The sequence below is a fragment of the Tympanuchus pallidicinctus genome, unplaced genomic scaffold, assembly GCF_026119805.1.
Source record: "Tympanuchus pallidicinctus isolate F22 unplaced genomic scaffold, pur_lepc_1.0 scaffold12, whole genome shotgun sequence".
NCBI lineage: Eukaryota > Metazoa > Chordata > Aves > Galliformes > Phasianidae > Tympanuchus > Tympanuchus pallidicinctus.
The window spans coordinates 2,500,118-2,527,919 of record NW_026294637.1 but is presented as its reverse complement, the minus strand read 5'-3'; the positions used below and the strand labels follow the sequence as shown (position 1 = coordinate 2,527,919).

Sequence of the window (27,802 nt, the reverse complement as noted above, 5' to 3'; positions counted from 1 at the left end):
CCCTGAAACACCCATCCTGAGCATCCTCCTGCTGCAGGGAGCGGGGGACATCTGGGGACCTTTTTGGGGTAACTTCTTGCGAGCGCTAATCATCCCAACAGCCCCAAATCAGAGATTATTGCTTGGCTCCTTTTTCTTTCTTTAGTTTCTAAGGCGTTAGCTTAATATCATTGAGCTTTTTGTTATTGCTCTGAAGGCAAGGGAAGTCCTTTTTTAATGAAAGCTGAGAGCTCTGTGTAATACCCCGACTCCAAAGCCGCGATTTGAAGCACCGTATTGCACAGAACTTACAAGAAAATCCCCGGAGTGAACCAGCTCTGATCTTTCTTCACCTCTTGCGTTGCCACTGGGAAATAAGATCAGTTTTTATGCCCGTGTTTATTAGGAGGTGTGTGTTCAGCTGGCGCGTGGCAGGGAGCGGCTGCGGGGAGCTGTGACGCGGCTCTTTGCACTCACTGCTCATTGAAGGGCTCTTCCCAGGAGCGTCTGCCTGAGCAGCAGGGTTGTGTTCCTGTCTCCATTGGGACCCACTGTGCCCCCAAAAGTCAACGTTCAGCCCCGTATCCAGGCATCCCCCAGAAAGCAAAGGGCCCGGCACGGTGTCTCCGTTGCAGCTCACAGTGCTCAGCCCTTCCCAATGGGTCTGCAATCTGCGGTCAAGGAAGCACTTTGCTTAATTGCCAAGACTTCATTAGCTGTTCTTAACCCAGTTAAGAATCGTCTGCCCATCCCCACGCGCTCTGCTCGCTGCCGGCCTCCTCCCTCCCTCCTTCTCCTCTGAGACGTTGGCTGAAAATACCATTCTTCAGCAGGTAGAGGAAGGAGCTCAAAGCCTCCTCCGATGGCCGTGGGGCCGCCGATGGCTTTGTGCTTCCCAGCCGGTTCCCAGCCCCAACCTTCAGCCCTTGCTGACGGCCTTTTGGAAGCCATTCTGTACCGAGAGCAGCCAAGCCAGCAGCCTCCACCGCCGCCATCCCGGCACACCGCGCGCTTCCCACGCTGCCGCCATTCATCTGCTGCGGCAGGAACAAAGCACGGCTCAGGCTGAATAGCTCTAGCTCATTTATTCTAGCTTTATTTTCCTTGTACAAGTAGCCACGGGCTAAAATCTAAACAGAGCAAACTACAAAAAAAAAAAAAAAAAAAAAAAAGAAGAGGGGGTTTTTCCTTTTTTTTTTTCCTTTTCCTTCTTTTTTTTTTTTAATACAGAGCTAGCAATTGTAGCATCAATGGGATTTCAAATATCAAGACAGTTCAAAGTAAGAAAGGTAGAAAATAAACAGTAGAAAAAAAGTGCTTTGCAATTTGGGTTTTTATCATTACTCTTTAACGGTAGATTTCCATAAAGGACCGGGACAAAAGCTGAGCATCATCTTTTTTATTACTTTCTTACAAACTCAAGGACATTGCAAGTTCCAATGACGCAATGATGACCAAAGTAAAATCCCTCAGCTCTGCAGGACTGTGACCAGAGCTCTTAAAATCTTTTCCCCTATCTCTGGGCTTTGCCCTGGCCCACCACCCTTATTGTACAAAACGAGGTGACCAAACATTGCTCCAGGGGTAACCCTGGAGCTGCTGCCCTGGGATGCACCGTTGCATGGATGTGATGCACGTTGGCAGCCCACATAACCATGTCCAGAGGTGCTTCCCTTCCCCTGTTTCTTTTCAATTTGCCGAGGGGGGAAAATAAATCAGCCGGTGTTGGGTTTGCTAGATAGGATCTTTAATCTGCCTCGAACAGCCCAGCATCGGGAGGGATCCGTTTCCAAATCCTGTTTGCACAGATGAAGGGAGTCAGTCGCTCCCCCTGTGCTGCTTGTTTTCATAGGGCTTTCATTTCCTTTTCCCCTCCTTCCTGGGCAGCTCGGCGAGGATCCCAACGCCTGATGGGTTTGAGGCCATTGCAATGAGCGTGGGTAGGGATGGAGGAAAATGCTGCGGGCATGGGGATGGAGTATGCATGGCCACACTGACTGCCTATCAGTTTGAGCGGTGGTGGAAATGACTGCTCAGTAGTTCTCTAATTAGCAGTGTGTTTGTACATACTTACATAGAATAAACCCGTCGGTGCAATTATGGTCTGATTTTGGGGTGGTCCCATGTGGAGCCAGGAGATGGAATCAGTGATCTCTATGGGTCCCTTCCAACTCGGGATATTCTATGATTCCATGAAATGTATTACGTTCAGCTCTGCTTTTGCAGCCCTGCACCTATCTCCCTTATGCACACACCAAGCAGCTGCCACCCAACTGACACCAAAATGTCTCTGGCACAGCATCTCTCATCGTATACTGCCAACCAAAAACATACCATCTGGGGTGGAACCTTTAAAATTCCCAAATTGGTCCAGCACTTAAAGATTTCAGCATCTTTCCATAACAAGGAAGAAGAAAGGTACATTAGACAAATAAATACCTGAATCCAACAGCGTGAAAATACCCTGTCACAGCATCAAACTAGTCCCTGTCCAACTAAACACAACGTGGATACTATCCCTGAGGTAGCAGCCATCTCTGGTAGACTTGAGAGCTCCGAGAATAGGTTGTGCCCATTATGGGTTACAAAAAAAAATAATAAAATGAAAGTCAGTTTTTGGATACCTTAATTCCTTGCTGCAATTTCATCTCACCACAGCCAGAAAAGTGAGGGGGTTTCTGGATGTGCCCTGAAAAGGCAGGTGGGGTTGAATTAGTGGGATTATTTTCTTGTAAAATACTTCAGGACGCGACTCCTGCCCCAGCCATGGGTGATTGCCAGCAGCCGGCTTGGGACCCAGAGCCTGCCCTTATCCACTGCTTTTTGCACCTGGATAAAACATTCTGAGCCAAGAGGAAAAGGGAAGAAGAGAAGGAATCCAAAAGCCGGCAAGCTTTGGGTTGAACGTTTGGGACGTGGTGGAGCACAGCAGTGGGGCTCATCTGCATCTTCTGGTGACCCAACACCCAATGCAGAAACAAAGCCCTGGTGACACAGAACAGGGAAGGGCTCACAGAACACCTGCGATGAGCATTTTGACACCTGCAGCCTCCCCCCAGAGCCCCGCGGGGACCTGCTGTCCTACTTGTCCTCCCAGTGGCAGCACAGAAATCCCATGGTTTCCAGCAAAAACAGGGCAACAGTTTGGATGAACCGAGGGCAGGCTTGATCCTCTGCCCCGAACTGAAACCAAACACAAGCTCTTATTTTTTCCTCCTTCCTGCTTTACAAATTAAAGCCACTCCAGACAACACTTCCCTCACTTTTTCTGGCCCAGGTTTGCCTACAGCCTGGCTCATGATGACCCCACAGACCGGCTCTTGCCACCTTTTGGAGGGTTTTTTTGCCCAGTTTGGTATATTCAGGAGGCTTTGATGAGGTGGGGAAGGCTGCATCCTTCTGGCCACACAGCCTCAGCCCTGCAGGGCTGCCCCACCATTGGCATGGGTTGACAAGAGCGTCAAAGAAACTCAACAAGAGGAAGAGCTATACAGCTAAAAACAGCCTTTAAAGATTCACATCCATCTTCAAGCGTCTCAAACCAACCCAGAATCTGCACTGGTTTAAGCCATTACATTTCTGCATAATTATTTAAAAAGAAAAAAAAAAATCTACTCTCGACGTACTACCATATTCCAACTAGTCAAATGGCACAGCATTTCCCTTTAATAAAAGGAAGTAATGAGAAATACTATTACAATATCACAATAATATGATATTAAATTAATAGCATATTCACAGCTCCGGGGATCCTGAGCTGAAAGCTACTCTAAGTCATGGGTTCACTTTGGCAACAGTACTTCAATGTGAGCTTCGGCGTTCCGCACAACGACGAGGAAACAAGAAGCGGGGCCGGGAGCAGGATGGGAAGAGGTTTGGGTTTCTGGTCACGGCTCAGCTCCGGCCCTGTTTCAGTGATGGATGGATGGTGCTGTCCCCATGGCACACCGGAGCAGGAATACGGCCAGTGGGGTGAGAGGGGCTGCTTGAATCTGGTCTGGAAGCACAGGGACCCGCTCACACCTGGCCCTCGCCATCCCCAGGATGCAGCACACGGGACAGGACTTTCCTTACCATCCCATATATTGTATTATTTACACACTTACTGGCAGCATCCCGTTGCCAAATATGAAGGTGGTGGGGGATGCTTCTGACATAAGAGACTCTCCCATTGGTACCATTTAAAAAAATACAATTATTATTTCTCTTAAACTCATTTCTTTTCCTGATTCTTTTTGCTTTTCTCTGCAAACACGGTGACGTTGGATTTGCCACCACCTCTACAAGAGTTCAAACCTTCATGCTTGTCTGGTTTTAATAACCACATGGCAGGGGACCTGACGGGCAACATCAGTCACACACCAAGCTGTGAGGCTGGGACAACATAAAACAGGCTGCCCAGTGCTGTGGGTGCCCATGGTCAGGGTGGATGGGGCCCTGGGCAGCCTGAGCTGCTGGAAGGCAGCCCTGTCCCCATCAAGGGGGTTGGACCTAGATGATCATGAATGTCCCTTCCAACCCAACCGTTCTGTGATTCTAAGAATCTATGAATCCCAAAATGGTGGCAGGTTGGTGGAGGTCACAGAAAGTCTCTTTGGTGTTGCTAGCCCTTCTGCATCGCAGTCAGAGCTCCCATACCCCGTCCTGACAAGAGCAACAAGACCTTGTTGGCCATGCATGGACCACGGTGGCCACTTCAAGACGAGGCCCTGCTCACTGGAAACCCACTCAGGAGCATCTCAGTGGGTTCCGGAAGTGCTGAGCTGGGGTTTCCACGAGCTCCTGGCCACAGGGTGCCCTGGTCTTAGCACAGAGACCAGAGCACCCATCCCACATACACCCGAGGATGGGCCAAGACAGCTATTTGGGACCACCAAGTGGGCTCTGTGAGAGCAACGGTGCTGGCAAGCCGCAGGGCATCAACCACCATGTGGGCCATATCCGTGATGGTCCCCAGAGTCTTTAAAGGTAAAAAAAAGAAACACGACACAAATCTCCACCAGGCGAAATCCCACCGTGCCTAAAATAAAGCTCATAACACCAGCTGCCTGCACGAGAGGCAGGAGGAGGGGGTGAGGACGCACACACACGAATTTCTCGCACACTTGAGGTAGAACATTGCTTTCAAGGTTTGGAAGTGCTTTACACAGGAAGGACGACAACAAAAACAACAACGATGCGGCAGGTACAGAGCGGGACGGCTGAGGTAGGACCAAGCTTGTACTGACCAAGTGCTACACTACTTGTTTTTGAACACGAAGGAAGACGCAGGCATTTCTGCTTCCCAGAAGACATTCATTCCGGTTGAGGTAGGTTCTGATTTCACTCGGGTTGTTCATCCAAGTCTTTCAGTAGCCCTCAGGCAGGCTTCCTCTGACACACTTTTTTTTCTTTTTTCTTTTTTTCTTCATATTCTATAATCAATCAGCAAAAAAATATCCTGAGAAATAGTGAAAGTGTACAAAATCATCCAATCCACAGAGAGATGGCCTTCCCAGGCCTCAATTTTTGGAGTCAAGTTAGAAGGACTGCTCCGAATCCAGTCTTCTCAAAATAAAAAATAGATCCAAAAAAGTAGTCCTAAAGCTGCTGGTCAGGAAGAAGTCTGTGATGCCAAGAGACCGAGGCATCCCGGGCCGTCGGGGACAGGAGTTTGCCAGGCTCTGCAAGGAGCCTTTTACTTAGCAGCTATGGGAAAACCAATCATGACCAGTCTTGGTAAAGCCATCGTTGAAAGAAATGCACCAAGGGGCCTGAGACAGGTCAGAAAGATAAACTTCACAGAGTTTCAAAAAGGCTGTATACACACACACATATATATATATATTTATATATATATATATATAAAAAAAATAAAGCAAAACAAAAAAATAACAATCAGACTGCAGGAATCTTCAATTGACCTGAGATTGATGAATCATTGTAAAGACATCACCAGCTGCAGTTTTGGTTTCTGGTAACTCCTGCAAGAGGGTTTGAGTCTTGGCAGTTTATCCTTCATTGGCAGGGCCATGGCGGGGAGCCGAAGCAGCGGGGCTGCCATTGTGAGGGCTTTTGGGGGGAGAGTCTGGCTGCTCCTCAACAATGCTGAACTCGTCCATTGGCAACGTGGATATCTGGGTGTCGTCGTGGGTGGCAGGAGGGCTGTGAGCAGGCTGCAAAGAAAGAAAGTTCCCTGATGGTGGCAGGTGACCAATGCTCTTAGGCATTTCATGGAATCGTAATGTCATTAAGGTTGGAAAAGACCACTAAGATGAGCTAGTCCAACCAGCAACCCACCCCCACCAGGTGCGCTCCTACCTCGTGCTGCTGGGCTTACCATTATCCCCTTGTCCTGCTGCTCTGGACATGGTGATGCTGGGAACAACCTCTCCAGCTCGTTCATGTCCAGCTGCTTTCCGTTCAGGTCCCGCTCGTCCCTGTCCCTGCGGGCGGCTCCGTTCAGGATGATCCCCGCAGCGCTCCTCTGGCTCCTCGGGATCTGCGGAGTCGACAGCTGCTCCTGCACATTTTTACACATCAGCAGCCTGAAAAACAATGCCAAAAACAATGCCTGAGGGTGAGCAGAGCCATTGGCTCTCCTTTCTCCTTTCTCCTTTCTCCCTTCTCCTTTCTCCTTTCTCCTTTCTCCTTTCTCCTTTCTCCTTCCTCCTTCCTCCTTTCTCCTCCCTCTTTCCCTCCCTCCCTCCTTCCCTCCCTCCCTCCCTCCCTCCCTCCCTTCCTCTCTTCCTTCCTCCCCTTCCTTCCTTCCTTCCTTCCTACCTCCCTACCTTCCTTCCCTACCTTCCTTCACTCTTTAAATCCCTCCTATAAAGTTACATCAGGGTCTGTGTGCCTGGGGGGAAGGCAGGGAACACGGTACCGACATCACCAGTGTGGCATTCCCAGGGCTGCGCAGTGATGCTGCAGGATGCACAACCCACTGCATGGTGAGCAGCTCTTACCTTCCTCTGTACCCAAACATGAGGAAAAGGACGCAGAATATGATGCATGTGACGCCGATGTGGATCCCAATGATGATACCAGTTGCAGAGGTTTTGTTGTTCTGCTCATCCTTCATGCAGTCGCACGGGGGGTTCAGCACTGCCAGAGGAAAGGGGGAGAGGAAGTTAGCAGTGAAAGTTTCCTTTTTCTTGGCATACATAAGCATCTCCCCTGCTCCTGGTACCCCATAGAGGCTGTAGAGAGCCATCCCCATCACGCAGGCTGCTGTTATCAGACTTTCCCCGAGTGAGCACGGCACCTGGCAGAAGGCACTGAGCTGGCAGCTGCCAACGGGATGAGTATTTACTCTAGCATAGACAGAGGAGTAATACCTCTCTCTTGGAGATATTCCCACTGGAAGGCTTAAAAGAACTGTAAGAGGAGCAGGATGTTTCTTACACATAGGTGAAAATTAAAGGTGTGAGCAGTTAGAGATTCCCTCTAGAGATTTCCTCTTCTGCCTCATATTGTAATGCTCATGCTCTGCAGCCCTTCTTCTCAAAGCCACGTGACCTCCTTCCTTACCACCAATAAAGCTCAAATGTCCGTGGGGGCTGAGCAAAGATGCTCAGTGCGCCATGTCTCTCCTGAGGACAGCAGTTTTTACCTAATGCTTTGAGGTGTTGGCTTCTGAACCTAATGAAGGGCAGCTGGGATGGATCGTGGCAAGGGAGCCAAGTCCTATCAGCACAGCATGGTCCCAGCCCCACACACTCTCATCATTTGTGAGGCTGAAAATAACAGTGACTGGAAGTGGTGCTGTCTGGGGGATGTGTTGCCACTTGCCTCCAAATGGTCTGATTTTTGAGTGGTCCTTTTGAGTCAGGTAATGATCCTTATGGGTCCTTCCAACTCGGGACAGTCTGTGATTCTATAAATCAGTATTCATTAACTACAACTGAGAACAGCCTCATCCTACCTGTCCTCTCCGCAGTTTCCCTCAAGGACACAAAGCGGACGGTCGAGTTTCCATCCCCATGCTGGTTATAGGCAAGGAGTTTGACCTCATACACCATTGATGCATCTGTTTGGAGAAACAAGAAGGGTATTTCAGGCTTAATCATCAGCGTTCTCTCCACAGCGCAGCAGTTCTTTAGGAAACACACGTCACCAACACCATCACCAACGAGATGCTGCAAACAAGTCACAAGACAAACTGCACCACCTGCAAAGTGCCCATAAACCTGAGACAGAGCTGTAGCACCCCCGGCTCAATGGCTGAGCCCTCCGGGCGTCAGGAGGTGGTGCGGATGGAGCAGTCAGTGCACTCACCCAGGTGGGTGATGTTGTACGCCGTGACGTTGCTGGCCAGCAGCACTGGGCCTGTGTACTGGGAGAGGTGGACTTTGCGGTAGTAGAGCTTGAAGCCTTCGTGCTGGCCCAGTTTGATGGAGGGCTCCCACGTCGCCTGCACGGCCGTGCTGTTAATGACTTTAATAAAGAGGGATGGCATGGCTGGGACTGAAACATACAAAGAGAGACAGTGGGTTGTGCGCGCTCTGTATCTGTACAATGAGAAATTCCCCACCAGCCTTTCCCTGCAGCCACTGCGACAAAGAATGTGCTAGATGAGACTGAGAAAATCAAATTAGACCAGGGCCCTGGTTTAACAGCCTAGACTCTCTTCAGGGAGCTGTGTGAATTTCCAGGGGCTCCCTGTGCTCAGCTCATCCGGCACAGAGGCTACTCTGACAAGCAGCTGCAATCCGATGCTCAGCCCCGCCGGGTCAGGGCAGGAATGCAGCCACTTTGGAAATGCATTCTCAGCTTCCACTTTTCTGCCCTCACCCCGAGGGCAGCGGGCAGCGAGGACCTTTCAGAGTGATTAATCCCCAAGGGAGGAAGGAAGCAGAAAGGATGGAGCCGGAGACATCTGTCTTAAAGCAGAACGTGAGGTATGTATGCTGCTGCCTGGCTGAGTGCACTTGGTACCTGCAAGGGCTTGCACAGTGTGCTGGGCTGCTCTCCCTGCTGGCTTTCAGAGGAACATTTGGTTCCCTGCTGGGGGAATGAGGAGGGAATGGAGGCATCTTCAGTAAGAGCCCTACTTCCCTAAGCAGCCTGAGCTCCATGCACAGCTGTGGCTGGCACTTACCTGGCTGTAAGGATGCAGGGGGATTTAGTGGGGAAGACAGCCATGCTGCTGCCCACTGTCACCAAGCCCGGAATCAGAGCCCACCTGGAAGCCTTCTGCTACCATCAGTGGCACTCTGCTCAACAGACCCAAAATCCTGCCTTCGTTTTTGGGGTTACAAACAGCAAAGTGTCATTGCCACTTTGTTCTCAGGTCCCCAAAAGCTGCCCAGTCGCATCCTGCCCCATCAGGCCAAGGTTTGCAAACCAGAGTCATTTTCTTTGAATCAAATAAATCAGTTTTCCAAAGCTGGTTCTGCACAAAACCCCGTGCAGAGCGGTGGCACACAGCACCACGTGCCCCTAAGCATCCTCCTTCCCATCTCCCTCCCTCTCTCCCACATTGAGCACATCAGTGCAGAGATGTGTCTCAGCAGGACCTTTCACTGATGATTTTTTCACTTCATTTCCACACAACTCCCCCAGGCCAGATGCTCCCATCAGCTCCTGTGCCTTTTTCAGAAGGTGGATGGATGGCAGCAGGCACTGTGGGCTCTGTCTTGCCCAAGGGCTCTGCTCCCACACAGGTTTTTGGGCAGGGAGCTTGGCTAAACCCAGCACAAAAATCACCGAGCAGAACAACAGCCCTGCTTGTCTTTCAGCCTTTAGCTAAGAGAAGGCTTTGAGGCAGAGTTATTTTCCAGTTCTGAGTGATTATAAGCTCAAAATACCCCAAACATGAGGGCCGGTGGACTTGCATTGCACTGACGCTGCTTTTTATCTGGTTTTCCCCACAGGTCTCTAAACGATGAGCAGTGAAACCCGGCCCTGACACTGTCCTTTGGCACAGAGTTCAGCGCAGCCGTTTAGCGAGCACTGCTGAAAAGCAGATGAAATGTGGCTGTGACTGTCTGAGACTGACAAGAGCTAAAAAGGGCACTGCCTCCATTTAGTAGTAAAGTCACAACAACACAGCACAACAGTTGGCCTGTTCCCGGGCACTGAGAGCCCGGGTTCCCACAAGGAGATTTAGGGGGAGGCGAAGAGATTTCTCCTGGTGAGTATCCCAAAAAGATGCCCTCCTTCTCTGAGCCAATGGAATAACATAAACACACTTAATTTCTCTCAGTTCCCATTAGGGCAAAATAAGGAATCGGATCTCTCCTCCGAGAAGTCGAACCCTTGCTCAGAGCATCAGTTCCTGAATCATCAGTGCAAACACCACAGGAAGGGAAATTGCATTATGGAGAAAGAAATACTAGCGTGGCCCATCCTGATTTGTGAAGAGTTGGCTTTATTTTATGGTTGCAGAGCCTTACATTTAATAAAAACCACAAGAATCTCTCCCCTTCAAGGTATGAAATATATAGTATTTATTCAAACTCTGAGTATATATAAGTATAATATTGATTAGATGGACGTACTTGTAGGATGCACGTGCTGCTTATAATGCCATTACACAAATAAGTGTATACAGATGGAGCACATCTGTGTGTGCAGCAATATATGTACTGCACACACGAGTGTATATGCGCTTCACAGAAGTATATATTCAAAACATAATATGACTCTAATATAAGTAAGGCATCTCCCTCATGCTAAGGGCTGGGATATTCGTTTTCCTCTTCTGTGCTGTTTGGAATTTTCCCCAGGTCATTTCAACTTTCTTCTTGAAGGCTTCTTTAGCCGAAGGTGACTAAAGGAACAGTCTTCATCCTAGAGAAATGTCAAAAAGTCCTGGAGAAAACCCTAAAAAGCATTAAAAGACAAGAACAGGACTGCATGCTGCTTAATGAAGCGCACAGAGTCTGAGATTTAAAATACCGTGGCATAAAGAAGCCCTGAGCTGGGCACAAGAGCTCCCAGAAAAGCACTGGGTTGCCAAATTGAGGAAGTCAAAGGGTTTTCTATGGCGAGTGCTCCCTGCCTACCCAGATCCCAACACCAGCACAGGATGGGCACCAGGCAGAAGGGCCACCAGTGCTGGGGGGAGGAAGAACCCCGAGGAGGCGAGCAGACCTTTCTAGCAAGGAGGACAAGGTTGTCTTGTTTGGCTTCTCTGCAGCACCTTGCTGCCTTCCTCTCATCCAAAATTATCACTGGCCACAAAGGAAGGGACACTGTGCTTACAGAAAGCATTGGGATCTTCAGCCACGTGCACTGTCTCAGCATATTACTACCCTGAAAAGCAGCCCTGCTCTGAGAACCACACCAGCAGAACACGGTCAATGCAAGGTGAGTCTGAGCAGTTCCAGCTGCCCACACCTTTGCCTGCAGCTCTGACAAGCTCTGTGGAGCTGAGCTATATCCTGCAGCCAAAAGGAGCCCTCAGCTTCTTTCCAGCAGAGCAGGACAACTCTGCTCCCTTCCAAGGCCGTTTAACAGTTCGGCTTCACAGCTCCCCAGATACAAAGGGTCACTCACTGCTCTTTGGTGTAACCTGGGGAGGCACAGTGTGACATGGCGTGGCTGTGCATGAGAAGGGGCATATCTGCAGCAAAACCTGAATTTGGTGGCCAGAGCTGCTGGATCCTGGCTCCTTGCCCCTCTCAACTCTGTGAGCAAGAGTGAAGCAAAGCAAAAAAAATTCAGAGAGAGCCAGCACTGTCTGCACCATGTCTACTTACAAATCAAGACAGAAGTGGGCTTGTAAATCTCCTTTTATCATCCTGGGAGGCAACCCCAGGTTGAGTGATCTTAACCAGGCCAGCCTGTCCGTCCTGAACACGTAGCTAATTGCTGCAGGTTCATTAACACAGAATAAGACTTTTTGAAGGGTAGCAGAGCAGGACAAAGATGCTTTGCAATTTCAGAGAGCCTGGAAATTTATGATCCCATTACCAGATACTTAACTATTCCTGCTGTGATTGAAGGTAATAATGACAAAACGCCCTATCTTGCTTGACCCAAACTTCAGCAGAAGCACCAGACTCTGTGAAGCATGGCTGGCTTTTAGCTGCAGTAGCTGAACTCAGAGCATCGGGTCAAGGAATTTCAAGTTGCAGCTTGGTCAGTTCCTCTGTCTCTAAATTGGAAGGAAAAACAAACTCAAAGGGTGACTGATTTCCTGTGGAGCACCAATAAAATAAACTTGCGGGGCAAGTGTCTAGTGGTGGTGTTGCTTAAATGCTGTACTAAATGGCAGCAACAGCTCAAGATGGAAGGAGGGCCGGATTCCCCACCTGTAAGTCAGCGTCCTCTTTTATTTAATCTTACATCGTACCCCATGCCCTCCCTGCTGCAAATTTGTAAATACTGAGCGTTCAGGAGAACAACGGCAGGCTCCTAGGAAATGATTCTCAGTGAGACAAGGACTCAGAGGTGCTGCAGAGGCACATGAGATGGTAGGAGAACGTCCTCCAAATGCCAGCAGCCAGATGGGTGATGTTTGCAGATCACACTCAGACTGTGGCTTCTGGCTGGTGTCCATACACAAAGTGCCCTGCATCAGAGTTCCCACTTTAACTGGAGAAGCCAACCGGTGGCCACATCTGGGAGGCCAAGGCAGAGAAAAGACCTGGAGACCTGCCTAACTTCCCACTGAATCAGAGGGCTGCTCCAGGGCAGGGACTCGTGGGCTAGGACAACCCAAGTCAGTGTGCTTTCTCAAAGGCAGAGCATAAAAAGGTTAAATTCAGAAAAGCGTGGCACCTATCAGGTAAGAGCTGTGAGTGCCAGAGCTGCAGAGGAACTTCTCCAAGAGGAAATGTGCATTTAGCAAGCAGTTTAGGAAAAGCCCACAGCTGCTGCAAGATGGATGAGAGGACTGATTTGCACTCACACTCTGCTACGGCATAAGTGAGTAAAACACAACATTTAAGGCCATTGGTTGATCCCCATGTAACAACAATAAACGTGAGCTTTAAACAATACCCCACAGTGTGAGAAGAGCAGAAATCAGGAGCAACAACAAGACAGGCTGCATGCCAAGGCGCTGGGGAACGGGTATCAGGGTGAGTGGTGCTGCTGCTGTGCACAGCAGGTTTCAGCATCTGACAGCCCAAGTGCAAAGCGATCCTTACCTTCTCCCAGTGTGCTCACCACTGTGACTTCTGAGGCTTTGCTGGCACCCCGGGAGGTGTAAGCCTTTATATAGAAGCTATAGCTGGTCGAGGGTTCTAAATCAGTCACTAGCTGCTGGAAGGTGCTCTTGCTAACAGCCTCCTGATACTCCATCTCCACGGGATCTAAGTTGAAAGACAGAACAGAGACACATTAGACTTTGCAAGAGGTAAAGGGATTAAAGAGATTTTGTAAGCAGTAAGTTTGGTCCCTAATGAAGAGGCCCTCTTTTGGGTCCCTATACTCTCTTTTGGGTCCCTCTGCCCTCTTTTGATGCGATTTGATCATACAGCTTCACTCTCCCAACCCTTTTGCTACTCTTACCACCCCTTATTGCCCAACCTATCTTTCAGAAAGACGGAGGAGATGGAGTTGATGGCAGCACTGCAGTGCAGACCCGGTGCATCTATTGGACCTCACTGCTACATTCTGTGAAGGCTGAGGACCCTCTGGGCAGTGGGCAGACCATACCTGCAGCTTTCCGGATGTGCAGCACGTAGCCGATGATCTCCTTGGTGTTCTGCAGGGGCTCCTCCCAGGACACCTGGATGGTGGTGGCAGACACCGTCTCGGCCCTCACGCTCTGCGGGGGTCCAGGCAGCCCTTCTGCCCACAGGACCGTCAGGCGGGCGCTGGCCTGCGTGGAGCCGGCGCTGTTCTCGGCGATGCATTGGTAGATGGCTTCATCCGCCTGGTTGATCCCATAGATGGACAGAGTGCTGCACGGGGACACGAGAGGGCCAAGCATAAAATCATCAAGGTAGGAAAAGACCTCAGATCGTCGGGTCCAACCATCAACCCATCACCGCAACGGGGATTACGTGAGTTCCCAAGGACACTCCTACCCGAATCCATGCTGAAGAGGTGAAGGTAAATACAAGGATCTCCAGATGGCCACAGGTAACCCAGCCACACAGCACGGCAAACAGCCACCAGCAGCAATTCTGTTCAGGCGCCGCACATGGGTGCTAAGCCAGGACTGACTGAGTGCAGCCAGAATGCCCCTCGGTGATGCTCTAATTGTATTACAGCATATTAGAGCAGTCTTAAGGTGACAGGAGGATTAGCTGACTTATTCAGCAGGGTTACGTGCTCAGCTCCTAGCTCTGTATTCTCAAAAAAACAGTCACCATGAGCCCAAAGCCAAAATCTATGAGTGCAGTGCAGGTTTAAAGCGTCTGCAAAAACCCTCGGTGCATTTCCATGCATCAAAGACAACCATAGGCTGCCCTGCTGGAAAACAACCCTAATAGAGGGAGAAAGCCACTGAAGCACCTCTTCCCCAAAAGACAGTGCTCCTGAGCACGCTGCCCATCTCTGCACCACCCCTGGTGAGCACACTCTGGGATGCTGCTGGTGGCTTGGTGTGCACATAGACAACTAGACTGCATGTACACATGGGCACCTCAACTGTTTCATTCCAGAGGTAAAGTTCCTGCTCGAGCTCCCAGTCCACTTCATTTGAATTTTGGCAGAACGTTTGGGAGACCTCAATGCCTCTCAGTTTTAGCATCATCTCTTTGCCTTGTGCCAAAGCTTACACGAGCCTTTTCTTCACTGTTTTTTCTGCAAAAAATGAGCCAAATCTAACCAAAACCACACCTGCTGCTTCTAGGGAGGATGAGACCAGCTTCTTCTGAAGTGAATTCCAGATGGACCTCAGAGCTGAGTGCACACGAGTAAATCATGAGCACCTCTGCTGATGCAAGGGGCACTCTGTGGTTTTTAGGGAGTTGTAATCAAAGCTGTCTTTTATGCAAATGAAAGACAGTACATGGGAGGAGGCAATGATAAATAACCTGCCTGGATGACAGAATGAATGCTTCTAATTGCGGCAAAATATTGGTCTTCCAGTGTTAAAATTTATTATCGCTGTTGATCTAACATTTGTATTTCTGCCTTGCAAATTATCCAGACCATGGTGAGTGAGCAAATGTTTAACAGCCATCTATTTATGCTCCGTGCCTTTGTTTCCTTGGAAACATTGTAAATGGAATATCAAATGTGATGGTTTCAGCTGATATGGTGATTTTACAGAACAAGCCCTAAGCCCCTCTCATTGCCAGGGGCTCAGCAGATCTGATTAAATGGAAGGGGAGCCCTGGCGTGTGGCTCAACTCAACGGCCCGACTCCGGTGAGGACAGATGGCAGCAGGCAGGATTATGCAGTGCAAGAGCTGCACTTGCAGCTCTGCATAAAGCAGATGTGTGCAGGGAGCAGCGGTGTTTCCTCCTGCCCTGTCAATGTGGGGATTATTTCTGCACGGCTGCAGTGCATCTGGGCACCAGGAGCAGGCAGCCAGGGCTGGCATACACACCGAGAGCAGTGGTAAGCACAAAGCCAGCCAGGAACAAGGACCATTTATCTGCTGCCTCCAAGTGTACTTACTTATCTGCTTTGCATTTAAAAGACAGAGAAAGGAGGGAAAAGGGGAGGATGCTTGAGATGCATTGGCAGTGCCCCGGCCATCCTCTGCAGAGTGCTAGTGGGTGCCAAGCCAGAAGGAATAGAAATAAGGCAAATTCCCTCAAACTGATCATGAAGATAGCTTCAAACGTGCCTCTGGCTTTGAAAAGTCCATCTTAATCGTGATTTGCAATGAAAAACAAAACAGCTGGGTTTGGCTGTACAATGAGTCACCTGGAAGGATGCACAAGCAACAGGGTCAGTAAAGCTGCCGGATTTGCAGCTCTGCCTATAAACCTGGGGGAGGAGCACAAATCAAGTGAGTGGGATGCCCAGCATCTAAACACCAGCTCTGTGAACACCAGTTTCTCTCCCTTCAACTCACAGACAGAGCCCTACAAGGGGCTGCCAAGCTGCAATATAAGGAGTTGGCAGTGGGTTATGGGAACCCCAGTTCTCATACTCTCTTTGCTGTGCATCCTTTTGCATCTGAACTACTGACACATTCTGCCTACCTCACACAGCACCCCTGGGATGCAGAAGATGCTTTTTTAATTGTTCTCTTTTTCTAAGGAAGCTCCAACAAAAGGAAAAGAGGTGGCTGCTGTGTGAGGCAGCGCAGAGCATCGCTGCGCATCAACCATCTGAAATAGGAGGTGTCCTTTTCTTCCTTCCTGTCACCAGGAAAAATCTGTCACTCCTGGGACATCTGCTGCTGGAAAACTTTCCTGTAAGCAGCAGGCCGGCAGCGCCGCCACCACGGCGAGATGCCAGAGGACTTTGTGCTGCTCACCAGAGCCGCGCGGGCTGCGTCACATCTGGGCACAAAGCCCCGCTGGGTGTTGATGGAGGTGGGGAAAAGAAAGGCTGTGGGCTCACACTCTGCTGAGCCAGAGTGAGGAGGGGAGTGGGAGGGCTCCGAGCTGCTATTCCCAAGCTGTCTCGCGGCTTGCAGGCAATCAGGATGACTGATCTTGCTGAGGTCAGGGGTCCGGGCGGTTGACCAGAGATCAGCTTTCCAAAGGCTCCTCTGCAAAAGTCTGAGGATTGAAGGAAGGCTCTTCATCGATTCAGTGGCACAAAGGAAGAGAGGGGCCCAGCTGGAAGGAGATCAGCATGCGCGCGCACGCACAAAGCGGGAGTGTGATGAAATTAATGCAGAAATGCCTGGGTTTGGAGGCTGCCTTTAGTGTAGGCTGAGAATAAGGTGCAAAACATAAAGGGTGACACTCGTTGGCCCAGACGGACGCTACAGATCATTCCCAGCCTTTCACACACATTCTAACGCCCCTAGGAATTAAATGCCCTGCAGGCTTCTTAGGTGGAACCGAATCGCCTGGGTCGTGCTATGCAGGACAGGAGGATAATCCCTTTCTGTGCAGCCTGGCTGGTGTCTAGAAAACACAGGCCAGGATCCCACCCAGCTCTTTGGTTACAGACTCACCCCAGTGCAGTTCCTGCAGGAATGCTGCCATTGCCAAATAGGAAGCATGGTGCCAGTGGGAGCCTCCCCACCCACTCACCTGCAGGACGAAAGGGTCACAGCCAATGCTCAGCCCTGCAAAGCTGTCAGAGATGCTGCTCTTTCTTGCAGCCCTGGGAGAGGACAGCTTCCAGCAGGACAGGGATGTGGCTGTAGGATGGCTTTTCTCAGAAGCGGATGCTGTAAAAAGGTACAGCAGCAGAACCACTTCATCCTGAAATGCTCATCCTTCCTTGCTGGCTTCAGGACACCTGGGTTTGCAGTGTTACATAGCACTGAGGACATGTAGTGAATGAGCTGCTGCCACTTGCTCTGTTTGAAACTACAGATTTAACAGAATCCTGTCCGAGGCAGGGAGCAGAGAAGGTTTTACATTTACAGAAACACAGAGCACAGAACATCTCAGAAGAAGCTCCTGGAAAGGAGGGTGGATGCCTGTGTTGGTAGCAGTAATACAGACAGTTGAGAGAGCTACTGCTGCTCAATAATAAGCCCTCCCAGGTGTATTTTGTCCCAAGAAACACTGAAGCCCCTGAACTGCACTTCCTGAGTAGAGCAGTAGCAACACAACAGCAGCCACAAGAGGACAGACTGACACCCATCACCACCACCTGCCCTGGGGCTGCAGTGTGACCCTGGCACAGGACTGGTGCCCACGGAAGGGGCTGCCCCACCGAGCATCACGCTGTGTGCGACCGTGCTCAGACCCACCCCCCCACAAGGGCCATTAGGAGCCTGCACAGCCTCCCCACATGTCTCTTCCAAATGAAGTCAAATCCATAAATTATTCTTAAATCACAAGCAGCTGGTTCGCATCCCGGTCCTACACGTGCTTATTTGTCATGCTTCTGGGAACTGAAATATGATTTTCAATATCTTCTCATAATCACCAAAGGTCTTTAAGCTCATCGCGTGCACAACCCACAGGCTCGCCTGTCCTCCTGCAAGGCGCCCAAATCCCTCCAAATTCAGGAGCTTGAAGGGATGCACAAATCCCTTTGTACCTCTCTGCACCCAGCTAACATGGATTCTGTAGCCAAATGCCTCCTTGCCAGCCAGTAATGCCTTACCAAAACCAGTGGTTGCCATGGGTTTGGTACCCAAAAGCACATGAGGCTATCTCCTCGAAGCCCATTCTCCGTATCTGCGACACAACCAGTCAAGAAAAGCAAAGTTGTCCTCAAATCAGGTAGGGGAGTATTTTCTCTGATAATCCCTTGAAGTACATGCACAGCCCTTGAAGTGAGTCATTCCCACTGCACTAAAACAAGGACAAACCAGTGATGAAGAATTTAAGCAGCAGACAGTTCATAAGCAAAGGTCACAAGGAGAGCAAACACCACCTGAGCCTGAGTTCTAACGAAGCCTTCCTCCCGTGGAACAAATTAAGTCCCTTAATTACCATTTTGTAAATAAAATCTTCTTGGAAAATCAATATTTAGAGCCTGCCTTCTCTGAAGATGTTAGCCTTTGTTCCTTGCTATTACAGCAACATAACCCCCGCTTCTGGGCTGAAAATTATCCCCCTGAACCTGATTGGGTTAAAGGAAGAAAAGCAATAAACCTCTCAGAGCAGTAATTTAGGTAATATTTCATGCTTCCTTGTAGATTTTGAAGTAATAACCTAAAAAGCATGATTTTACACAAGCTCATAACTAATACATCCAGTTACCACCCCTTCCTGCTGCAGCAGCCCACATGCGTTAGGGCTGTGTTGCCAGGTGGGAATGCAGCTGAAAACGCCGATTTCTCTTTCTCTTAGGCCAGAGCACTGGTATCACAATCGATCCCAATCACCCCATCAAAAATAAGGGCAGCATGTCAGCCCTGAACCAAGGGGCACGGCTGAGCACAGCATCCCTCTGACACCTCTCAACCCCCTCCCCAACCCGGGGATCACATGGCAGGACACCCCCCATCATCAGCCCCTCCAGTGCTTCTTATTCACAGATTTTAATGGCAAACCCCACTGTTCCCCACACCTGAGCCTTCATGCATTTTTCATCAACAATTATCCACTATCCCAGAACTGCTTTTGATTTTTGCTAATCATCGATTGGGTATTTTGTTCCCACGCAGCTGGCATTTACAAAACATAACAACCACCTCCGGAGAGGGCACAGCAGAAGGCTGATCTTTAATGCTAATGTGTCAAGAAACCATCAGCACACCAGGCAGTGACGATTCGCATCAGAAGGACCACGAGGGAAGAGGAATTTATTGGACACAGCCAGAAGATCCATGCCTCAAGCAGGGGCTGTGCTTGCAGAGCTCCACCTCGGACACTGCAGGTCTGGATCACACTTCTAGTTGGGTTCCTTTCCAAGAACAAGGTTGCTCTGAGTGACATGCTTTGAAAACAATTAGCACGTGGTATGATTTGGGATGATGATTTGGGATGATGTACTCTTTTTTTTCCTAAAAATCCCTATGGGGGCATTGAGACCTTTATTGCTATATTAAGCAGAGTTTTAATCCAAATGAATTTTCTAGGAAACCATGAAATCTAATTAAATAGCTCACGGTGCAGTTTAGTAGCTTCATTACTAGTAGATTTGTGATCCATCTTTACATGGACAAATATTTTCCAACTTCAATAGACTGATAAATCCAAGGCACAGTCGCAGATTCTGCCTGGAACTAAGTGAACTCAGTCATGCCCATGAGAAAGAAACAAAGCACAGCTTGAAAAAGGTCAAGAATAAAACACTAATCCATCTTTTCCCTCGATTCATGGAGCACCCAACAACACACTGGACAAGCAAGAGCATTTTTCAGACTGAAAGCTTTGGAAACTGCCAGGCACGGACATTTTGCTGAACTGAGGGTTGGAGCAGGCCAAAAGTAGAGGAAAAGAAGCCAAAAGTTCAGTATTGTCGACTGCGATGGCCTCGGGGTTCTGCTTCACAACTGCATTACTACAGCTGCAGAAGACAGCACACGTCAGCTGAGCCCAGGAATTGGCTGAGCTCCCCCAGCCTTTTACAGATGCACTGTAATCTGATCGGTTTGCTTGCAATGGAAAAGGCTGCAGCTAAATTGCATTAAATGACTGCCATAAGAAAATGATTACAGCCATGTTCACCGAGTGGCAGCTAACAGGCACGTGGAGCGCAGCTCTGGGCAGTGGGACTGGCTGGAAGTCGTGGTCATGATCAAAGACCCTACTTTTGCCTTCCTTTAACAGGGAGGAGGAATGATTTCACAGGCAAGGCACAAGGAAAGACCCAGATCTGGACTCTGTGCGAGTTTATTCATGGCTTTTGAAGTCTTTGGTCTCTCGTGACTCTGCCTCCTGGCCGATACAGGGGGACGCACTGACTTCCCTTCTCCCATTTCTGTTCATATTCTAAGGGCAGACATGCCTCAGAAACCCAAGCAGTGAGCTATTACACCGTGAGGATGGAATGAGTGGCATCTGTAAGTGCACGCACAAAGTTCACTGAAGCTTTCTGAAATCTCAGTATGAAAAACCCTCCACTGATCAAGAAGATGTTATTACATTTCACACCTTGTCCTTCCTGCAATTCACATCCTTCATGTAACAAACCTTAAAAATGCCTCAACCCTGAAAACAAAAAGCTGCCTTACAGAGAACCTTAAAGAAATAAAACCCCCTTTTCTCCTAGGGAACACGTGTTGGTACCAACCCAGACTGAACTGAAGGTCCTGACTTTCCATCGAGGTGGACTTGTGAGTCACATTTATCAATACAGAGAGCAACTACATGACACTACAGAGTGCAAATCTCTACCAATAATTTAGGTTTACAACACAGGTAATATTATTTTTCAGCACATTGTTCAATGCCATTTCCATAGGAAATATGTTGTCAACTTGCAATTTTCACACTAAGTGCATCCCACCGTATCATTTGCGCAGTGCAAACATCCCCATCCCCTCGAATGGAAATGCAGTTATTTAGTACTCAGAGAAAACACTCTTCCCTGGTGAGATAAAAGGCTGTAGTTCAGTGACAGCCAGCTTCCATGCAAATATCTCAAACGGGAAAATGCATTTGCACACCCAGGCAGATCAGTGTATGAGCTCTTCCACCGTGGAGTGAGCGTGGTGTCCCAGCCAGCATCAGGGACAATATTTGGCCCTCCCAGAAACACCCAGAAGAGGATCAGGACGGTTGCCAGGTCCCACGGGTCAAAGCCTGTGTGAGCTAATGTGCTCTTTATTCAGTTTGATCCCACGTTTGTAGCTAAACAATGTGAAACAGACCTGCAGCGACAGCTCTTTCTGGGCCATCAGGTAGGTGATGTCAATCCTTTGTGCATGGTAACTCCAGGCTGACGCTGCCCTTCACCCTGGCACTTACCTGTTGTTATTCTTCAGCTTGATGTGGTCACTCGTCTCCAGGATCTGCCCATTCCTCAGCCAAGTGATCTGTGGGGGGGGCTCCCCTTGGGCCACGCACGTGAAGATGGCTGTGGTCCCCACGGGCCTAGAGATGGACTGGGGATGCTGCACGAACTCTGCAGGGGCTGCAGGGAGGAAGAAGGAGAGAAGTCAGGATGATTAGTCTTCATTCTGGCATGAAAAGCAACCTTGTAGCTTGGTTTGCATCGTCTCAGGTACTTGGGGAAAGAAAGTCCTATTATTGTCAGACCCAGGGACATATTTGGCTAAGCCACAGCATAGGCAGCAAATAACATATAAAATGGCATTAGCAAACTGCTTGCAAATGGACAGGAATGTACAGACATGCACATGGCAATCTGGCAGGTTCTTCTGTCCCCAGCAAATATGGGATTTGCTGTACATCATCCTGATGGCAATAGACAGGAAGCCCTTTTTAGCTCAGATCCGAAGCCTGGGACCCTTCTGGAACTGCTGAGCCTTGGAGGAGATCGCATAGCCTGTAACTGCTGTAACCTCATAACCAAACATTTTTACCTTCAGATTTGTAAACAGAAAGTGATTTCTCCCCCTCCCAGCAGCTCTGAATAGATTTAAAACCATTTATCAGAATAAAACAGCACAGCAGCCTACAGAAAGCGGGGCTGAAAGGCGCTGCCAAACCGGTGAGTTTATTCAAGCAGTTACGCTTCAAAGGGCAAAGTGATAAATACACTCCATGCTGATGCTGAGACCTAAAATCAGGTGGAACCAGCAGCAGCTGCAATGAAGACAAACAGACGAGAGGCATGAGCCCATAATGAATTTACCAACCAGTGCTGCACAGCGGATGGCTGGCGTTAAATTCTTCCGACAAAAGCAAGATCATCCAGGGAGAAACACTCAGTGCTACCTGCAAGATTTTCCATGCATGGTGCCGGTGTGAGATGCAGAGATGGGAGGAAGGAGCAGACTGGTCCAGCAAAATGTGCTGGCTGGGTGCAAGCTGCAGGCAGAAGCAGCTACGCAAGAGCAGAGCCTCGTGGTTCATGGCCAAAAAAACCCCAGAACAAAAACCAAGGGGTTTAGCTATGACAGCACAGCACGATTAAGCTTTTCCCCACCTGCATGCATGCAAGGAAACAGCATCATTATCACTGCGGCAAGGCCAAAGCACACCAAAAGGTGCCTCTGTCTCAAAGCAAAGTCACTGGTTAGAAGTCCTGCAAGCAGAAAGACACAGAAGCTCACTGAAGAGCTCATCTACCTTGAAGGAACCCCTTATTTCAGTTTTAATAACCGAAGGGAAGTGGAGCATGGCAGCCCTGACTTATGTTAGCAGTCAGGGGCGTCCCCCAGCAGAGTTTATTGTCAGGCACTCGGGTCTACTAATGAACCTGAGCTCAACAACCTAATGGACACATATTTTCAGAACCTCCTGCTAAACTTCGCCAGGTGCCGATCGATGCACTGTCCTTCTTTTTCCTTTCCACATTTTTCCCCCTAGACTTATAAATTAAAATAAAATTCAGGACGGGTTCAATAAAGCTGGGAGCACAGACAAATGGGGATGAAATCTCCCTTCCCTGCAGTGAACGGTTCCCTCTGTGGCACACACTGAGAGCACAGCACGTTAGGGACCTGATTTTCAAGGCTTCCTTAACCTCCTGCCCCCCATTTTGTGCTGGCGAAGGTTTTGCAGGAGCAATTATTCTGCAAGTGGCTGTGTACCTCCTGGCTTTCATCTGGGCTCAGGAGTCACGCCTGCAATGCTCACAGGTGCAAGATGCAGTGCTAAGGAAGGGCATGGCCATCTTTGGATAGCTTCATTATGGACCCCTCTGATGGCTCACCCCATACCGAGGGGTTGGAAATCACCTCTAAGACCACCAAATCCAACCCCAACCCATCCCCACGGCCTATGTGCCTCACAGCCATATTTCCATGGATCCAGCCTACCCATATCCCTCCGTAGGGCCTTCCTACCCCCAGGCAGATCAGCACTTCCTCCCAACTTGGTGTCATCTGCAAACCTACTGAGACTGCACTCAATCCCCTCACTGGCAAGAAAGGAGCAGCAGCACAGCCCTGTCTTATTTTCATTCATAATTAACAGAGCATCTCATTAGTGCTCAGCATGTTGAGGCACAGCAGCCTCAAAAGCTCACGTCCTTCCACCCTGCAGCCAAAAGGCCACTGCAGGTGGTGAGGGGAAGCATCTCAGCCCTCCCAGGAAAATCTTAATGTAGACCTTAACAAAGATCACTCTTCAGAACAGAGGATTCCATCCAAGGAGGAGCAGGCAGGCTCCAGCTCTTGCTTCTGTGGGATGAGGAAACCAGAATGTTGATTCTTCAGGACTTAACGGGAGGGAGGGGATCATTTTTAATGAATTTTTAATGAATATTTAAGGGCATTGGTATCAAAAAGCAATAATGCTTAATGCCACCTTCAGAATCGTTAACAAAGTGCTGCAATAGGTTTTTCTGTGCACAAACTGTGATAGCACAAAGATGCACTGTAACAGCAGGCTGCAATGGGAGAGCTGGGCTGGATCCATCTCTTCCCAGCCCTTGGGCCTCAGATAATGGGGAGCCTCTCTATGCAGCCCCAGCCCCGGCACTGGCTTGGGGTGCAGTCTTTATTGCAGTGAAATTCGAGGTGCCAGTGCCCCTTGCACCCAAAACACTAAGCAGTCATTAATTCTCAATTAGCTACAGTCATAGGTTAAAGGAGGGAGGCTGGAGTAAGGAGGAGGAAGAATAATCTAGAAGCAACAAAACCTCATAAATTAGGCGTCCACAGTGTACAAGAAGGGCATAAAGGAGAAGATGGGTCAGCAGGGAAGTCAGTCAAGCACAGCATCAGATGACAGAAGATAGAGAACCACCTCTCATTTTGCCTCTTTCCACTGCCTAAGAGGATGCACAGACGCTTCCGTGAGAAACTGCGTAAACTGCAGAGCTGGTGGGACTGCTGGGGCCAAAGACAGAACCATGGCCCTGCCACCTTCTGGTCACCTACCTGGCCCAGAGTGGACACTCCAGCATCACAGCTCACTACATCATCCTGATGGATGAGATTCAACGCCCCTGCTCAGCTGCTTTCCTTGGGAAGGCAACCAAGCAGGTGGGCAGGCTGACCCACGCAGCGGGTCACAGGGCCAGTTCTGAAGCATGAATTTCAGCCAGGGCTAAGGTGCAAACCACGTGCCACGGTGCTGAGCCTTAACCACAGCAACTGCAGCACATCTGCTGGCAAACTCAGCCCTACAGCAACACCAACACGGCACGGAGATGGAGGAAACACCAGGAAGTGCAGCGGCAGCCAGATCTGTTGGACCGAGGTGCAATGCTCTGTTCTGCCAGCAGAAAACAACACGAACAAGGCAAGCATTGTCGGCAGAGCCTTCAAAACCACATCCTTAGGATGGGTACCCATTTATGAGATGGGCTCTCATTTTTCTGCATAGCTTTCAGGAGGAAATGAAGCGTGGAGTGGAGAACACTGGTGACCATCTGGCCATTCACAGCCCATCAGTTTGTTATGACACCAAACACATAATAAAGCACAAAAGATTGCACAGGAGGTAGGGAGAAAGCGCTTTGATATGTTTTTCTCCCCTTGCCACCAAAGCTTGCTCTTCCCTTGCACTGCACACACGCATGCCCTATGCTTGGCCGTGCTGCGTTCGGCCCTTCCACAGCTCCCCTGGGAGACTTCCATTGGCAGCCCGGCACAAAGCAATATTCAAATGTCTGCACTGGGATCTGGAGAGAAAATGGAAACTTTCTTGTGTGAGAACCTTACAAAAGAGATCAAAGGAGCCTAAATGGCCAGGGGAGGGCAAGGAGGGAGGGAGGGAGCGGGGGATTGAGGCCTTATCCTCTGAAGGGAGGAGGAATTCCCAGGAAGATAATAAGATGATCTGAAGGAGAGCCTGCAATGCGAAAAGCTGGAGGAAAAGCAGAGCCCTGTGACAAAACACCTCTGTGGCTGTTGGGATGGGGACCCTGGCATCCTGCAGCGAGGCAGAGGCGGCAGCAGGAGGGCGGATGGGGTTTCAGTCCCTGCCTCCTGCCAGCTCCTCGCCTTACAACAGGAAACATCGCTCTTTCTGCCCGTGTTTCCCATCCATAAAACTGTGCCTCCTTCAAAAGGCACAGGGCAAGTTAATTTGTGCCTGCAGGCACTTCAATGGCCCTGTATAAAGGCAGCAAGTACCTGGCCTGGCGCTTTGAGGATTCTGGCATTGTCCTAGCCCTGTACTAACTTCCTCTCCAACCAGGCTTTTGATAGCCTGTTCTTGGCTTTTATTCTCTTTATGGATGTAATCTGCATCGCTGCCATCTCAACAAAGATAAAAATCAGTCTCCCACATCAGTCATTACCGGTGTTTGCTTCCCAGGCAAACCTGAACGGCAATCATTTGTACCTCTCAGCTGGAAAAATTCAGGCAAAATGAGATTCAGATGGAGAAGCTGCTTCTAGAAGGAGGGTGAGCAAAGCCGGGATGAGCCCAGCTGCCTCCTGGGGAAGCACAGCCTGCCTCAACATCGGGCACTTTATGGATGGCAACGCAGGTTCGACTCTTGTACAGCGCAGCTCATGTCCATAAGTGTTTCACAAAGGATATTCCACACCACTGCCCACTTCTCTGCTCATCTCCAGCACTGAAACAACTCCTTTCTATAGTGAGGCTGGGCTCCCTTTTAGGGAGAAATTCTCATATTGGTTTCCTAGGTGAAAATCCACAGTAATCCTACTCCAGACAAACTGCTGCTGCTCAGGGGCTGATGTTCAGCTCCCCAAAGAGACTGCTTTGTGGCAATGAGAAACTGTGCTACCCTTTCCCTTCTCCTCCAATTGCTAACTGGAACCCCCAGGTGTATCTAATTTCTGCATTTTTACAACATCATAGATTTTTCAAGTAATTTCTTCTGGCTCTGCCTGTCTGCTACCTAGAAATCAGCTTTGTGCTTGGGCAGCACATGCAGCATGTGCAGAGCCATCTTGCAGCAGCTCAAAATTGTTTGTGTCAGTACAGTGAGGTTTTCTCAATGCTTGGGTTGTTCTCAATGCCTGGGCTGTGTTGCTTGAAAAGAGACTCCCAGGCCAGCTGGCAGTGCTCACTGCACAGTTCACTTAGAAATGCAACAGCAAAAGAAATGGCAAGTTCTCACCTCCTGCCGGCACCTGAGACCCAGGAGGATCACTCAGCCCTGTACAAGCTCCCCTTCTGCTGCTCCCAAAGCAAAAGGGAACAGGGATGCCAGCACACAGGGACTGCAGGCGGTGCTGGATCACCGCAGCCACTCTCAGGACCTGTCAGGTGAGCATCAGGGCTGGAGCAGGGCACTTTCCCCATCACCAGCATGAAAGGTTCAATTAGCTCGCTCCGGCAGGAGGTGTATAATTTCAGATTCAGGATATCATCAGTCAATAGTTAATGAGTGAACTGATGAGAGCACGCACGATGCTTTAAGTGGACTAGCTTGAAGAGGAGGTGAGTGCCTGTAATCAGGGGCGGATTACTGCCATTCAGAGCACACTGCCAGCTGGGTTTGCCTTCTGAAATACTTGCCTGGCTCCCCTCACCATGGAGACTGGTTACACAGAGCATATGCAGGGGATTTGTTTGGTTTCTTCAGGGTTGAACTCTACTCTGGGCTGAATCACCCTCTCACAGTGACATTTTAGGACAGTTGCTGCAGGGAAGGGGAGCAGTATGCATTCTCTGAGTGTGAACCCAAATGGGGCTTTACCCACACTGGAGCAAGATGCTCAGATGCAGTGTAGATTGCTAAAGCAAATAGTCTTGCTGACTTTCTGGAAATGGCTTTAGTTTTATTTGTGCCATACCTACTCCTGGATATCACTGCATGAATGATGCAGATTTGTCCAGTAAGAGAACGGTGCCCACATCCCTGTATCACTAAGACCATGCAGAGGGAAAGAGACAAATCTGGCTAACTAATTCATCCTGTGCTCTCTGCTGAGATGTACAGGTAACAGCAGAAGTCTGCTCAGCCATAATACTTCTGGTGAGGCGCTGAGACACTGCAACTCTTACAGCTGAGACCTCAGTTCAAGGATACCAAGTTACCACTCACCTTTGTGGGATATAGAAACTTTCACCCACCTGAAGAACCACAGTTAAAAAAGAACTGCTTTGTCTGACACCATCAGTGAAGCCCAAACCAACCCGTCTCACTGCCCAGAGACACACAGAAGCTGTGCAAAGCGCATGGGTACCATCACTCTGCAATTGTGACACCCCTGCTGTGCTCACCTTGTACAACGAGCCTGCCCTGAGCAGTCCTTCGCACCCGAGTGCCAGGTTTGTTTGCAGCACACACGTAGATGCCAGAATGCTGCACGCTGAGGTCTGAGATCATCAGATTTCCTGTCCCCAGCACCTGGATTCCCTCCACACCAATTGGGCGGCCGTCTGTAAGAAAGGGAAA

The 27,802-nt window shown here is 49.5% G+C and overlaps 1 protein-coding gene across 2 annotated transcripts in view; it reads right to left on the bottom strand.

Moving 5' to 3' along the window:
• Positions 1-1,045: 1,045 nt before the first annotated feature.
• IGDCC3 (immunoglobulin superfamily DCC subclass member 3) overlaps positions 1,046-27,802 on the bottom strand; it is a 91,780-nt gene continuing 65,023 nt past the window's right edge. For both annotated transcript variants that reach the window (XM_052671723.1, XM_052671724.1), the window contains exons 6-14: positions 27,628-27,786; positions 21,316-21,481; positions 13,570-13,817; positions 13,059-13,223; positions 8,236-8,424; positions 7,883-7,987; positions 6,924-7,062; positions 6,299-6,506; positions 1,046-6,134 (exon numbers count right to left, since the gene is read on the bottom strand). In XM_052671723.1, the coding sequence (XP_052527683.1) occupies positions 5,970-6,134; positions 6,299-6,506; positions 6,924-7,062; positions 7,883-7,987; positions 8,236-8,424; positions 13,059-13,223; positions 13,570-13,817; positions 21,316-21,481; positions 27,628-27,786 (1,544 nt within the window). In that variant the 3' untranslated portion in view covers positions 1,046-5,969. The remainder of the gene's footprint in view (positions 6,135-6,298; positions 6,507-6,923; positions 7,063-7,882; positions 7,988-8,235; positions 8,425-13,058; positions 13,224-13,569; positions 13,818-21,315; positions 21,482-27,627; positions 27,787-27,802) is intronic.